Genomic DNA, 16,586 nt, shown 5'->3' with positions numbered 1-16,586 from the left:
ATGAGGTAAAAGAGCAAAGAGTCATACATGTATATGAAAAATAGCCTGTAATCACGATATTCTGAGAACCTGTTAATGGATTACAATCAAACTTGAATTTGAAAAATTGCTTCTGTTTTGGTTTGTAAAATCACTCCGTGGCAGAGGCATCATTTTTGACTGCGCGCAGTCGAAGATCCATCTAGTTATTACCATTTTCTAAATTTCTTCATTCACCCTCACCCTCTGTCTCTCTCTCTCTCTCTGTCTCTCTTTCTATCTCCGTCTTTTCTTTCTCTCTCGATTTCTATGTTGTGTAAATTCTCACTTCCCTTTCTCTATTCAAATTTCTTTCGCCGTCTCTCCATGCTTCTCTCTTTCGCTTCAATGTTCACGTGGATACAATATGCTACAACGTGAAGCAACTTCTTGTTCTCGGCAGCCGCTCAGGCGTCAAAAGCTAGGAATTGAATATAATGTGACGATTTGTCCAGTAAACTTGTAAAATTTGGGTAAATATGAATTCAAATCTATTTCTACCCTCAGATCGTTTGTACAATCTTGTGTATATATCATATTTTTTTTTTCAGAATCAACTACAACGCAAGACACCACAACGATGTCTACGACGGAATCCACCACCTCACATCCTACCACAACTACTCGTAAGAAAACTTCAGCAAAGAATTTGTTCTCGTCAGCCGCTGAGGCGCTTAAAACAAGGGGTTAAATATAATGTGATGATTTGTCCAGTAAATTTTTTAGTGAATACGAATTTAAAGGTATTTTGCCCCCGGTTGTATCATCAGGTGATTATATCATATTTCTTCCTCAGAATCAGCTACTACACAAGACACCACGATGTCCGCGACGGAATCCACCACCTCACGTCCTTCCACAACTACTCGTAAGAAAACTTTATTTACACTTTCTCTCTCACTCTAGGAATTAAATATGTGATATGTCCTGTAAGATTTGTTAAATTTTTGTAAATATGAATTTAAATTTCATTTGCCCCAAGGGGGTATCATCAGGTGATTATATCATATTTCTTCCTCAGAATCAACTACTACACAAGACACAACAACGATGTCTACGACGGAATCCACCACCTCACATCCTACCACAACTACTCGTAAGAAAACTTTATTTACACTATCTCTCTCTCTCTAGGAATTAAATATGTGATGATATGTCCTGTAAGATTTGTTACATTTCTGTAAATATGAATTTAAATTGTATTTGCCCCCGGTTGTATCATCAGGTGATTATATCATATTTCTTCCTCAGAATCAACTACTTCACAAGACACCACGATGTCCGCGACGGAATCCACCACCTCACGTCCTACCACTACTACTCGTAAGAAAACTTCATTTACATCACCTCTCTCCCTCTCTCTCTCTCTCTCTCTCTCTCTCTCTTTCTCTCTCCCCCTCTCTCTCTCCCTCTCTCTCTCTTTCTCTTTCCGTCTCTCTCTCTCTCTCTCTCTCTAATCTCTCCCTCTCTCCCCCTCTCTTTCTCCATCTCTCTCTCTCTCATCTGCCTCCCTCCCTCTCTTTTTCTCCCCCTCTCTCTCTTTCTCTCTCCTCTCTCCTCTCTCCTCTCCTTCTCTCCCTCCCTCTCTTGGCGCATTTTTACTGTCAAATACCTCATTTCCTAAAATTGCGATGTTGCGCGCACACGTTTACACTTGTGTTGAAACATCACCGACTGAAAAACTCAGTGATGTTTTTGCGTGTTTCAGTTGGTAATGCGCATGCGCGGCACTCCGATGCAAAAACTGTTATTACTCTTATTATATTCTTTATCTTTTTTTCTGTCTTTCCATATGTTATTCTTTGTTTCTTCCTTCCTTACCTTCTTTTATGTTATTCTTTGTTTTTTTCTTTTATCACCTTCTCTTATGTTATTCTTTGTTTTTAAAATTCTATCACTTTCTCTTTCTGTCTTTCCTTATGTTATTCTTTGTTTCTTCCTTCTATCACTTTCTCTGATGTTATTCTTTCTTTCTTCCTTCTTTTACTTTCTTTTATGTTATTCTTTGTTTTTATTTTTCTTTGTTTTTACTTTCTATCACCTTCTCTTATGTTATTCTTTGTTTTTATCCATTTTAGCACTTTCTCTTTCTGTCTTTCCTTATGTTATTCTTTGTTTCTTTCGTCTATCAATTTCTCTTTTTGTCTTTCCTTATGTTATTCTTTGTCTCTTCCTTTTATCATTTTCTCTTTTGTTATTCTTTGTTTTTTAATCATTCTATCACTTTCTCTATCCGTCGTTCCCTAAGTTATTCTTTGTTTCTTCCTTCTATATCACTTTCTATCACTTTCTCTTTCTGTCTTTCCTTATGTTATTGCTTATGTTATTCTTTGTTTCTTCCTTCTATCACTTTCTCTTATGTTATTCTTTGTTTTTTAATCATTATATCACTTTCTCTATCCGTCGTTCCTTATGTTATTCTTCGTTTCTTCCTTCTATATCACTTTCTATCACTTTCTCTTTCTGTCTTTCCTTATTTTATTGCTAATGTTATTCTTTGTTTTTACTTACTATCACCTTCTCTTATGTTATTCTTTGTTTTTATCCATTTTATCACTTTCTCTTTCTGTCTTTCCTTATGTTATTCTTTATTTCTTCCCTCTATCACTTTCTCTTTTTGTCTTTCCTTATGTTATTCTTTATTTTTTAATCATTCTATCACTTTCTCTATCCGTCTTTCCTTATGTTATTCTTTGTTTCTTCCTTCTATATCGGGTAGGCATTGGAAAATTATGATTCTTGAACAATAATGATAACTATACAATTTAGAACCTATCAACTACTAACATGTATGCATGCGTTAGAAAGTTGAGACCTTTCTGAGATCATAGAGGAGTCAATGTCGAAATATTTTAAGACTTAGAAATATGCAATAGTATATAAAGGATAGGTGTTAAGAATCATGATCTTTTCACACATGCCCTCTAAGGAAGTGGGTGATTTTGGTGCAAACGGAAATTGTCAAAGATTGTCCAAGGTATTGCCGCCGAAAGCATGAAAGGCCCATTAATATAATTATGTACGAGTACGTTTAGGCACCACCCCCCCCCCCTTCCTTCGTTCCTCGCTTTCCACCATCTCCATCCCCATATCATATTGCTTTAAGAATCAACTACTACACAACATGCCACAACGAAGTACACAACGGAATCCGCCACGTCACATCCTACCACTACTACTCGTATGAAAACTTCATTTACACCATATCTCTCCTCTCTATCGCTCTTTTCCCTCTCTTCTCTCTCTCTCCCTCTCTCTCTCTCTCACCATGCTCACTTTTTCGGTTTACAATCTTCTAACAAACCCGCACTCTCTGTCTGTCTGTCTGTCTCATTCTTTCCCTCTGCCTCTTTTTTTCCTCTCTCGATTTGTATTTTATATGATTTCTCACTTCCCTTCTCTCTCTCCAATTTTCTCTCTCCGTCTATCCATGCTTCTCTCTTTCGCTTTCACGTTCACGTGTATACAATATATGCTACAACGTGAAGCAACTTCTTGTTCTCGGCAGCCGCTCAGGCGTCTAAAGATAGGAATTGAATATCATGTGACGATTTGTCTAGTAAGATTTGTTAAATTTCGGTAAATATGAATTTAAATTTTGATTTACGCCCAGGGTTTATCATTAGACGTTTATATCATATTTCTTTTTCAGAATCAACTACTACACAAGACGCCTCAACGAGGTCTGCGATGGAATCCACCACCTCACATCCTACCACTAGGCCTACTACTCGTAAGAAAACTTCATTTACACTATGTCTCTCTCTTTCTCTCTAGGAATTAAATAGCATGTGATGATTTATCCAGTGAGATTGGTAAATTTGTTGTAAATATGGTTTTAAATTGATTTGCTCCCAGGGTGTTTCATCAGGTGTATATATCATATTTCTTCTTCAGAATCAACTACAACACAAGACACCACAGCGATGTCTTCGACGGAAGCCACCACCTCACACCCTACTACAACGACTCGTAAGAAAACTTCATTTACACCACCTCTCCCCACCTCTCTCTCTCTCTGTCTCTCTCTCTTTCTCTTTCCGTCTCTCTCTCTCTCTCTCTCTCTAATCTCTCCCTCCCTCTCTTTTTCTCCCCCTCTCTCTTTCTCTCTCCTCTCAGTCTCCTCTCTCCTCTCTCCTCTCTCCTCTCCTTCTCTCCCTCCCTCTCTTGGCGCATTTATACTGCCAAATACCTCATTTCCTAAAATTGCGATGTTTCGCGCACACGTTTACACTTGTGTTGAAACAACACCGACTGAAAAACTCAGTGATGTTTTTGCGTGTTTCAGTTGGTAATGCGCATGCGCGGCACTCCGATGCAAAAACTGTTATTACTCTTATTATATTCTTTATCTTTTTTTCTGTCTTTCCATATGTTATTCTTTGTTTCTTCCTTCCTTACCTTCTTTTATGTTATTCTTTGTTTTTTTCTTTTATCACCTTCTCTTATGTTATTCTTTGTTTTTAAAATTCTATCACTTTCTCTTTCTGTCTTTCCTTATGTTATTCTTTGTTTCTTCCTTCTATCACTTTCTCTGATGTTATTCTTTCTTTCTTCCTTCTTTTACTTTCTTTTATGTTATTCTTTGTTTTTATTTTTCTTTGTTTTTACTTTCTATCACCTTCTCTTATGTTACTCTTTGTTTTTATCCATTTTAGCACTTTCTCTTTCTGTCTTTCCTTATGTTATTCTTTGTTTCTTCCGTCTATCACTTTCTCTTTTTGTCTTTCCTTATGTTATTCTTTGTCTCTTCCTTCTATCATTTTCTCTTTTGTTATTCTTTGTTTTTTAATCATTCTATCACTTTCTCTATCCGTCTTTCCTTAAGTTATTCTTTGTTTCTTCCTTCTATATCACTTTCTATCACTTTCTCTTTCTGTCTTTCCTTATGTTATTGCTTATATTATTCTTTGTTTCTTCCTTCTATCACTTTCTCTTGTGTTATTCTTTGTTTTTTTAATCATTCTATCACTTTCTCTATCCGTCGTTCCTTATGTTATTCTTTGTTTCTTCCTTCTATATCACTTTCTATCACTTTCTCTTTCTGTCTTTCCTTATTTTATTGCTAATGTTATTCTTTGTTTTTACTTACTATCACCTTCTCTTATGTTATTCTTTGCTTTTATCCATTTTATCACTTTCTCTTTCTGTCTTTCCTTATGTTATTCTTTATTTCTTCCTTCTATCACTTTCTCTTTTTGTCTTTCCTTATGTTATTCTTTGTCTCCTCCTTCTATCACTTTCTCTTCTGTTATTCTTTATTTTTTAATCATTCTATCACTTTCTCTATCCGTCTTTCCTTATGTTATTCTTTGTTTCTTCCTTCTATATCGGGTAGGCATTGGAAAATTATGATTCTTGAACAATAATGATAACTATACAATTTAGAACCTATCAACTACTAACATGTATGCATGCGTTAGAAAATTTAGACCTTTCTGAGATCATAGAGGAGTCAATGTCGAAATATTTTCAGACTAAGAAATATGCAATAGTATATAAAGGATAGGTGTTGAGAATCATGATCTTTTCACACATGCCCTCTAAGGAAGTGGGTGATTTTGGTGCAAACGGAAATTGTCAAAGATTGTCCAAGGTATTGCCGCCGAAAGCATGGAAGGCCCATTAATATAATAATGTACGAGTACGTTTAGACACCACCCCCCCCCCCCTTTCCTTCGTTCCTCGCTTACCACCATCTCGGTGTTAAGAATCATGATCTTTTCACACATGCCCTCTAAGGAAGTGGGTGATTTTGGTGCAAACGGAAATTGTCAAAGATTGTCCAAGGTATTGCCGCCGAAAGCATGGAAGGCCCATTAATATAATTATGTACGAGTACATTTAGGCACCACCCCCCCCCCCCCTTCCTTCGTTCCTCGCTTACCACCATCTCCATCCCCATATCATATTGCTTTAAGAATCAACTACTACACAACACGCCACAACAAAGTACACAACGGAATCCGCCACGTCACATACTACCACTACTACTCGTAAGAAAACTTCACTTACACCATATCTCTCCTCTCTATCGCTCTTTTCCCTCTCTTCTCTCTCTCTCTCCCTCTCTCATCTCTCTCCCTCCCTTTCTTTCTCTCTCCCTCTCTCTTTCTCTCTCCTCTCTCCTCTCCTTCTCTCCCTCCCTATCTCTATCGCACCCTCCCTCCCTCTCTCTTTCTTTCGTTCTCTCCAACCACGCTCACCCTTTTTTATGCCTCCGCCACAAAGTAGCCTGGGGCATTTTGTTTTCGGGTTGTCCGTCCGTCTGTCTGTACGTCCCGTTCTCGTGATCGCTTTATCTCAAGAACCTTTAGATGGATTCCCGCCAAACTACGGTCATGTATTGATCTTGCAGAGCCAATGAACTGATTAGAATTTAGGTCACGAGGTCTGAGGTCACATGAATCATTATGTATGCAAATAAAGCTCGTGATTACATTATCATTAGAACCGATTGATGGATTACCGTCAAACTCAGGAAATGTATGTATCTCGCAGAGCTAATGAACTGATTAGATTGTGAGGTCATAAGGTTAAAGTTCAGAGGTCATGGGGCTCATTACGTATGCAAAAAAAAAAACTTGTGAACATATCAATAGAACCGACGGACGGATTACTATCAAACTCAAGACGTGTATCTATCTTGCAGAGCCAATGAACTGATTAGATTTTTGGGGTCACGAGATCAAAGGTCAAAGGTCACATGGTTCATTATGTATGCTAAAATAGCTCGTGATTACATTATCATTATAACCGATGGACGGATTACCATCAAACTCAAGAAATGTCTGTATCTTGCAGGGCCAATAAACTGATTAGATTTTGGGGTCATGAGGTTAAAGTTCAAAGGTCATGGGGCTTATAACGTATGCAAAAATAGCTTGTGAACATATCAATAGAACCGACGGACGGATTACTATCAAACTCAAGACGTGTATGTATCTTGCAGAGCCAATGACCTAATTAGATTTGAGGGTCATGAGGTAAAAGATCAAAGGGTCATACCTTATATATGCAAAATAGCCTGTGATCACGATATTCTGAGAACCTGTTAATGGATTACAATCAAGCTTGAATTTGAAAAATTGCTTATGTTTTGGTTTGTAAACTCGCTCACTGGCGGAGGCATTATATTTGACTTCGCGCAGTCGAGGATCCATCTAGTTATTACCATTTTCTACATTTCTTCATTCACCCTCACTCTCCGTCTCTGTCTCTATCTTTTCTTTCTCTCTTGATTTCTATGTTATATGAATTCTCTATTCCCCTTTCTCTCTTCAAATTTCTTTCGTCGTCTCTCCATGCTTCTCTCTTTCGATTTCATGTTCACGTGGATACAATATCCTACAACGTGAAGCCTCTTCTTGTTCTAGGCAACCGCTCAGGTGTCAAAAGCTAGGAATTGAATATCATGTGATGATTTTGTCCAGTAAACTTGTCAAATTTGGGTTAATATGAATTCAAATCCATTTCTACCCTCAGATTGTATAATCTGGTGTATATATCATATTTCTTCTTCAGAATCAACTACAACACAAGATACCACAACGATGTCTACGACGGAATCCACCACCTCACACCCTACCACAACTACTCGTAAGAAAACTTCAGTAAATAATTTGTTCTCTGCAACCGCTGAGGCGCCTAAAACAAGGGGTTAAATATAATCTGATGATTTGTTCGTAACATTCTCATTAAATTGCGAGAGTTCTCTATTTTGCCGTTTCTTATTCAATTTTCCAAACCGGCTTAGTGGACTAATTAAAAAGAAGAAGAATGATTCTCATATGAGGTATGAGTTGATAATCGTTGGTAGCTTGGTTATTATCAACACAAATCCCAAACATAATTTCATAATATATATGCTAAGTATCCAAATTGCACAATCAACATTTAATTATTATGGTATTCATATTATCTTTACAGACCTAAAATTTACTAAGCAAAATATGTATATATATATATATATATATGTATATATATTTACCTCTGGTAAATATTTTCTTTTGCTAAAGAACTTGATCAGCTACCCACCATTATTCTCTCGTTTTCATTTTTCACAATTACTTATTGCTTCATCTTCTTTTAGTAGAGCCATTTATTGCCCACTATGTCAACGTAACGCTGTACTACTTGCTTTCTAGTCATATCCTCAAAGTACTTTGGGCCCGAAATTTTCACGCTTAAAGGTACAATGTCCCATTTCCAGGCCCAAAAAATGAAAAGGTTAAATTCCAACGGCATTTAAAAGACGATACTAATTTAGAACTCTCCTCAAAATGAAAGGGCTTGAAAATGGCTTGTATTGGGAAAAGAACGACCATTAGTTGTCGAATCGACTTAAGTGATTGCAATCACCTAAGTAATAGTCTGATTTTCAGACCCTTTTACCGAATGGTCGGACGTTTTATGCTGCACACAAGATTCAATCAGTTTAGTGTTGTCCATTACAAATACAAGTAGTGGGTTATTGATGTAGACAAATGCTCATGTACCTGTTACAGCTCATTTTATGTATGTTATTACCAAAGAAAAAAAAATGTCAATCAGTCACTCAATAGTGTCTGACAGTGAAGTCTAGAAGGTTAACGGGTATCCTTGCATAATTTGAATTCTAGGACACTGCTAATGTTTACATTTCACAGATAGGACATACATGACATATTCATAATTCCTGCCAAGTTATACAGAATTTCATGTTGGCTGCAAACGGGGCATATAGTATTTTTAAGGAATAAATGTAATAGGTCTCAAACTAGATTATATTCCTTGGAGCGAATAGTAACTTTGTATCACATTGTAATATTCGCTATATACAAGAACAGCATATCATTATTATCTCTATGTACATGCTTCAAGTATACTATAGACAAGCTTCTATAAACGATTTTGTGGCGATAAATTAGTTGTTTACTATTTGAATTACATTTTGTTTAAATTTTTTTTTTTTCTTGCTTGAGGTTTATCAAATCTGGTTGTAATGAAAAGAAGCGTTGCCCCAATATCGAATAATCCTGTGTTTATATCATCTTTCATTATCCAGAAACAACTACTACACAAGACACCACATCGATGTCTACGACGGACTCAACTACCTCACGTCCTACCACAACTACTCGTAAGAAAACTACAGTAATAATGATAATTATAATATATTATTTGTATATTGCGCTTAATACAAATGTCTCTAAGCGCTTTACAAATATACTATTACCCCGGTCATTGGATTCAGTGCTTGCCCGCACACAATATGTGCACAATCTCCACTCCCTGGGGAGCATTCCAGCCAGGCGTTACATGACGCTCAAAAACTGTTTGACCAACAATGACGGTCGCATCTACCGGGTATCCATTTAACACCTGTGTGGAGAGTAGCAAGTGCAGGTTAATATCTTGCCAAAGGATATTAGTGCCGTGTCGGGATTCGAACCCTCGACCTTTGCATCTCCAATTCAGCGCCTTAGACCACTCGACCACGACACTCCCACTTGACCTCGACACTCCCTCTCTTTCTCACTCTCTATCTCTCTCTCTCTCTCTCTCTCTCTCAATCTATCTTTCACTCAGTACAAACATTTATTTGATATATATCTTTTTTCCTTAGATTCGTTTTTTTCTTCCAGCGCTTTCTTTGAAAGAGGCTATCATCTTTTGTTATTTCAAACTGTTTGTAGTTGCTGCTGTTGCTGTTTTGTTTTAATTGTTTGCTTTGTTTTCAGAATATTTCATCACGTTATCCATGAAATGAATAGGCTTTGTTTCTTTAACAAAAGTAAAAGCATGTAAATTTTTTCGACATGTTCCCCACGAATCCAACGATAGGTACAACTCTCCTGTTTTAGTTTTTTTTGTAATGGCATGTTTCTATACTATATACTTTCGGAAATACACGTACGCGAAAATCAGTCCAAAGTTTACTGGCATAAACCTAATACAAAAAGCAAATAGATAATAGAATATTCTTTACCCTATTTTTATTTTGTACAAGAATTGTTGTCAAATCACAATTTTAAAGTAGGTATTTCTATACGGCCATCTTTAACAAAATTGTACAAGGAGATAAATATTTCGTCGTCAATTTCGCTAGTCAGATTGTTCGATAATCATAACACTTTGTAGGTAAGTCATAGTCCTAAAACTTAGCTCTATTTAACGAAAACCATGCATAGAAGGAGAAAAGTCACCTTCTGTGGATATATATATATATATATATATATATCCACATTCTGGAATTACTCACCTCAAAACCTGCATAATACACATTCACAAATTTTACGACCCTCAAAAATCAGTCCATTGTAGTACGTGTAGCATAGATAATAATTCGATCCCTCTGTGACACAGACTAGTTTTATAATCGAGAAGTGGCATATACTGCCTACGATTTGTTAAGGTATTGTATATCAGCATTAACATTGATTTGATGTGACTTAAGGGTGTACCTTTAATTGATTATCTCTTTACCTGGGCCCCGTCTTACAAAGAGTTGATATCAATCGTAAGTTATTTGCGATTGATATCAATCGTAACTATGTACATAAGAGATAGGAGACTGCAAACTTGCGATTGATTGGAGGACTTACGATTGATTTGGATCGATCGTAACTCTTTGTAAGACGGGGCCCAGCTCTCAAGAAGGAAGAACGACAGATATTCATTTGTACATTGGCATTGTTATTTACAATTGAAGGAGCACATAGTTACAATTTATATTCAGAGCATTATTCATTGAAATGTTGGTTATTGCCCATAAATACATTATGAATAGTCATATGATTAATCAAATTTAAATTCTCAGAATCGTAGTGACGTCAGTCTAAAGTGCGATTGTTTACGATTTGAAGCCGGTTAGGCCTTTATTCTGACGAGAGGGCTCAAATGCACTTCATTTCCGATTGTTAGTATTCTTATCATCATTTGAACCTAAATCAGAAACATGATGTCTGTTTTAGATTTCCATATTTAATACAGTATAAAAAAAAAATTTCTTCACAATCGTAACGCTAGTAAAGACAGTGTGCGGTGGCCTTTACTCGTTTTAATTTTATTTTAAAGATTTTAAAGTAAGACTAAGAATAAGACTAATAGGCAAAAAATAAACATTAAAAAGTCTACAAAAAATAACATTGAAGGAAAACAAAAATCGTGTTGATGTATATAGGCAGAAAACCTCTTCTAACATAGAACTAAGACCTTGAGGGAGAACTGAGCCAGTATGTTCCTGGTTCTGTATAGAGCAATCTTAACGTATATTCTTTGAATAATTTCTTTGCTTATTTCTTTATCTTCATATGTCTTGATATACGGATCTATTCGGTTCATCTATTGAAAGAGAAACATCAAAACGTTATGGAATAAAATTACCTTCCTTTCGCCCATTTATTTTAGCATCGACTGCAAAGATCTTTGTGACAGATGAAGGCACCAAGTATAAGATTTTTGTTGCAGATCTACAAGCTGATCTAGACTTCACTTCCATTCCATCCACTAAACAACCCCGTTTTATTACCTATGACTCCGTGGAGAAGAAGATCTACTGGACTGACTGGGTGACACAACGAGTTTATCGTGCTGATGTGGATGGTGGAAACAGGGAGGAAGTCACTTCTGAAAGCGATAAAGGTACGGCATAGAAAATGTCCCTTAGTAAAGCTTTGAAATACACTCAGACGTAAAACGATAAAGACGATAAACTTGCTCTCTATCCAATGATTATACAAACATACAGAATCTTATTATATACGAATAAAATTGTTCAAAGAATCTGACACAATATGACACCGAAATAAAGCTGATTCCAAAACATATTTTCTTTATGAAATGGATATCAACCAACATTGAATGTATACAGATTTGTTATATTATGTACCATGCAATCTTTGTTTGTTTGTGTGTTAGTTTATTGATTGCTATTACTTTGTGTATCTATTTGGAATCTTTACCCCCCAAAAATATTTTTGTTCAATAGTTAATTAGGAGCCCCCCCCCCCCCCCCCCCCCATTTCCAGATGTTTCGATTTCCTGATTTCCTTTTAATCTCAGGGATCCGAGGAATTGCGATAGCTGAATCATCACGCATTCTGTACATCGCCTACAGAGTGTCACAGGAAATAACAACTGTGGATATTGGACAAGGAAGCGCTTTTCCAGGGAGTGAGACAAACTTTGTAACCACGTATAACAATTACCCTAGGCATTTGGAGGTGGATGAGGAACAGGGGTAAGTTTATGACGTCATCATACTGTTGGTTCAGAAGGAGGGGTGTGGGTTGTTAATTGACCCACCCAGACCCTACCAAGTAGTACCCCTCATGATTATACATACAGTCAATTGAAAGCCTCCTGATGTTTTGTATTCAGTGTTTATGTGACTATGTGTTTATCAAATACATGATAATAACGATGAAGATGATGATGATAATAATAATAATAATAATAATAATAATAATAATAATAATAATAATACTACTAATAATAATAATGATAATAATAATAATAATGTTATTAATTATAATCCTAACAATAAAAATGAACTGCAGCAAGTACAGTAAAGTGCGAGGCTTGCCCTTATTATAAACGATTTTCAACACTGAGGCGTTTTTGCGCCACCGCAATACTTGACTTTTTACTTTAGGGATATCTCACACCAGGTTTACTCAAATGATAATGCACGATAACTTTCATTCTATCAATGATAACCCGTATGTTGGTGAAAGGATGACGTCATGACAACTTCTGATTTTTCTCGATATCGATATGTATTGACAGGACACTCTTGTTTTTTTTTCTTCAGATTTTTGTATTGGTCAATGAATAAACATATCGAGCGCAAATCTCTCAATGGATCTGGAAGCACGGAGACTGTATACTCTAACTCCGATCTATCCCTCATCAACGGATTGAGCATTGATCTCAGCCGTACGTATTTCATATTTAGAAGGGTTCAGTAAAATGACAAGTCATTTCAGATAAATGAATCAGAATTCAACAAGAGTTTATCTATACATGGTTCCACTCAGGTGTTAATGGGTACCCGGTACGTCATTGTGGTTTAATTAGCATGTAGGCGACTAACTTTAACGCCCCCATTGAGTAAAGAATATGCACGGTATTCTGCAGAATGGTGATAGAATTCAATAACTGGGGTAATTATAATACTGTTAAGTGCTTCATAAGAAACAGGTATTTGCATTATTATTTATTTTGTATACGCTAAATTATCATGAACTTTTTCGAAATATCATTTAGGTAACAAACTTTATAACGTTTCTCAAATATTAAGGCATGTCAGAACCTTGACAAAGAGATGAATTTGATGGGAGAATGAAAATGATAAATGGGGAAACCAAGAGTTGTTTTGATGGGGGTATATAGCCATCAACTCTTTATAATTCTGAACACAATGCATCGGTATGGTTTAATAAAAAGGATAAACACAAGATATATATTAATGCAATAATCATGTGAGTGCCAAGCGCTGAAAAATATAAAAGTTGTTGTGTGTTCTCGTATAGCACTAGTATGTCACACTTGACGACCCTGGTGCTCCACTGTTATTACCCATAGTTTGACATCAGCCGTGTACGTATTTCTTATTTAGAAGGGTCATTGACATCATCCGTGTACGTGGAAAGACGAATCGATTTTTCATGAGGGTCTTTGGAATGCAAAATCATGGATTTATCAAGAAAAGACAATTATTTTGCTTTCGTATTACAATATCACGATATTCCCTTCATTCCATAATGGAAATATGACTTTGGTGATGTGATAAAATCCCTCATAATTATATTCCCTTCATTTAAAAGCATTACATCAACATTTTGAATAGTCGCGGGGAGACAGTGTTAGCATTGGCAAATTTAGCTATTCAAATATTTAGAAATATGTATGATTCCATGTCCACGTCCTTCTTGTAGTATTAATATAACTGTATAGTTTTTATAATAATATACCATGGGCTAGCAAAAAAAGGAGAAAATTATAGAAATGAATCGAACTTAACTGAAAGGTATTACTTATTCAACCTGACCAAATATAATACGTCACGTATACCACGTAGTATCTTCAAGTTCTATGTAATTTTGTCTTGTCTTTCCCTCTCAGAATTTGATTTTTAATTGATATCAATTGTTGTGTTTTTTTTTGTTATTACATTTTTATTAAATTAAGGATTAAATTATTTAAGAAGATATTTGTTCTTGTTTTCTTGTAAGATTTGCAAATTTCTTTGTTTTGGCAGGAGATCCAAGACGCATATTTTTCTGTGACTTTCTGAATCAAAGAACCTTCTACAAAGACGTAAACACATCTCCCTCGATGGCTCACGAGCTCACAGACTACATGAATGACCCTGACATCAATGGCGATGAAGAGCGAAAATACCTGCGTGATATAAGCTACTTCAATGGCACCCTCTACTGGACGAAAGAAGTCAGTCCCAAAGGCATCGCTGTAATGACTAACTACGATCAAAGCAGCCGATCATTCAACATCAAAGAAACCAATGAGATTAGCACACCCTCTCGATTTATCATTACTAATGTAGATCCATGATCGATATTTGATAGAAAAGAGCCCGGAGGTCTATTGTTTATTTGATTCAGCGCAGTCAACATTGTCATGTCAGATATGACATGGGAAACCACCGAAGAAAAACCGTTTTTGGTTTTTTTAAAGGTAGCCTAATACAAAGTTTTGGAAAATGTTGAAAATGGCCGGATAGCGATTCTTAAAATTTCGAAATATTTGGATGCCCCCGAGGATGTATTATTAGCTCTAGAAAATTTAGCCCCTAAAACACTTCTGCTTTCGAGAAAAATTGAATATCAAAATTTACAGGTGCTCCCTGTAAATTTTGATAAAATTCAAATAGCGCCTACGGCCATACAATGGTAGCTGCGACCATGAAAATCTCAGAATATGCAGTTGTGATATGTAATTTCCAAACGGAAATAATGGCGTTCCCACTTCTTTCTTAATAAGACTTTGACCAGCTTTTTGTTGGCCACGACCCGGCTACGCTTATTTGTGCACTTTCAAAATAGTGGGAGAGCATGAAGCTTGCCGACCAAACCACGCTCATGGAGATCCTCCCACGTTTGGCCCACGATTGGCCCCGATTGACCACGCTCTCGGCTACCTTTTCATCGTAGTAGAAACGGTGTCTATGTTTGAACGGGGTATAAACAAAGCTTTATAAGACAATTTGGGGGGGGGGTCAGGCCATTTATCCAAGTTTTACATACAAATTGAAGATCAATTACTTTGTTAAATGTTGCTGGTAGAAAACTTAATCTCGGAATTGTAATAATTTCCACTTTTCAGCACTTTGGATATGCCGGCCTATATAACCCCGCTGGCGTAATTTTTTTTCCCTGAGCTCGGGACACCCAGTATGAACTCATTTGCATACAGCCAATCAGAGCTCATCTTGTCAATAACAAGCTTTACGCGTGCTAAAGATGCGAAATTCAAAACTGTGCGAAGCTCTGGGCCTGGGCTTCACACACGTACACACAGCGCCTTGCCTTTATCAGCATGCATGGTGTGCGTGTTTTAGACATAGGCTTGCAAATGTTTCATTTCAGCTCTAACATATCTACCTTTAGCAAATTTACTACAGATCTACAAATATCAGCTTATCAAATTGCTGTGAAAAACTGTTATTTAGCACTAAGTTACTATTACTCTATCAATCAATGATAAGCCTTTCTCGTCATCGAAACCACTATATATTATAGGGACTCATTTCTAAAGATTTTACGGTTGAGAATTTATCATAGATCTTTACACCTCTAAAAGGCTCTAATATAATATCAGCTTATGAAGTTGCCGTGTAAAGTTATTACTTAGCGCTAGACCTAAATGTAAATTACTCTAGCAATCAAGGATAGGACTTTCTCGTCATCGAAGCCACTATATTATAGGGACTCATTTCTAAAGATTTTACGGTTGAGAATTTATTATATAATATATATAGTGGCTTCGATGACGAGAAAGGCCTATCCTTGATTGATAGAGTAATTGTAACTTAGTACTAAATAACAGTTTTTCATAGCAATTTGATAAGCTGATATTTGTAGATCTTTAATAAATTTGCTAAAGGTAGATATGTTAGAGCTGAAATGAAACATTTGCAAGCCTGTGCCTGTGCACGCACACCATGCATCAGTGCTGATAAAGGCAAAGCGCTGTGTGGAGGTGTGTGAAGCCCAGGCCCAGAGCTTCGCACAGTTTTGAATTTCGCATCTTTAGCACGCGTAAAGCTTGTTATTGACAAGATGAGCTCTGATTGGCTGTATTCAAATGAGTACATACTGGGGGTCCAGAGCTCAAGAGGGAAGAAAATTACGCGCCCCGCTGTGGCTACACATTATCGAGAGCGATTTGTACTTATTGCAGGCTATATTTTCTAGAATGTATATATAGGCTATTGTTGAAGTTATCGGGAGTTGTTTTAGAGGACAATTAAAAAGGATACGTTCTTTCTTGTTTATATTACACATTATGACTTGTTGAGGTTTTGCTTTTGATTTATATGATCCTATTATAGTCTGTTTTGC

General features: G+C 36.4%; 1 protein-coding gene and 1 long non-coding RNA gene across 2 annotated transcripts; both read left to right on the top strand.

Moving 5' to 3' along the window:
* Positions 1-572: 572 nt before the first annotated feature.
* LOC105438810 lies at positions 573-1,368 on the top strand. Its single transcript, XR_004064064.1, has 3 exons — positions 573-644; positions 1,040-1,114; positions 1,270-1,368. It is a non-coding gene; the product is annotated as an uncharacterized LOC105438810 (long non-coding RNA).
* Positions 1,369-3,918: 2,550 nt separating this feature from the next.
* On the top strand, positions 3,919-14,813 carry LOC105442169 (low-density lipoprotein receptor-related protein 1-like). Its single transcript, XM_030984168.1, has 7 exons — positions 3,919-3,990; positions 7,543-7,617; positions 9,065-9,139; positions 11,410-11,643; positions 12,064-12,241; positions 12,815-12,939; positions 14,264-14,813. The coding sequence occupies exons 1-7, from the start codon at positions 3,945-3,947 to the stop codon at positions 14,575-14,577; spliced, it is 1,047 nt and encodes a 348-aa protein (XP_030840028.1). The 5' UTR covers positions 3,919-3,944; the 3' UTR covers positions 14,578-14,813.
* The last annotated feature ends 1,773 nt before the right edge of the window (positions 14,814-16,586 follow it).

This window comes from Strongylocentrotus purpuratus, unplaced genomic scaffold (assembly GCF_000002235.5).
Source record: "Strongylocentrotus purpuratus isolate Spur 01 unplaced genomic scaffold, Spur_5.0 spur5_scaffold_14, whole genome shotgun sequence".
Taxonomy (NCBI): domain Eukaryota; kingdom Metazoa; phylum Echinodermata; class Echinoidea; order Camarodonta; family Strongylocentrotidae; genus Strongylocentrotus; species Strongylocentrotus purpuratus.
This window is presented reverse-complemented; position numbering and strand designations above follow the sequence as displayed.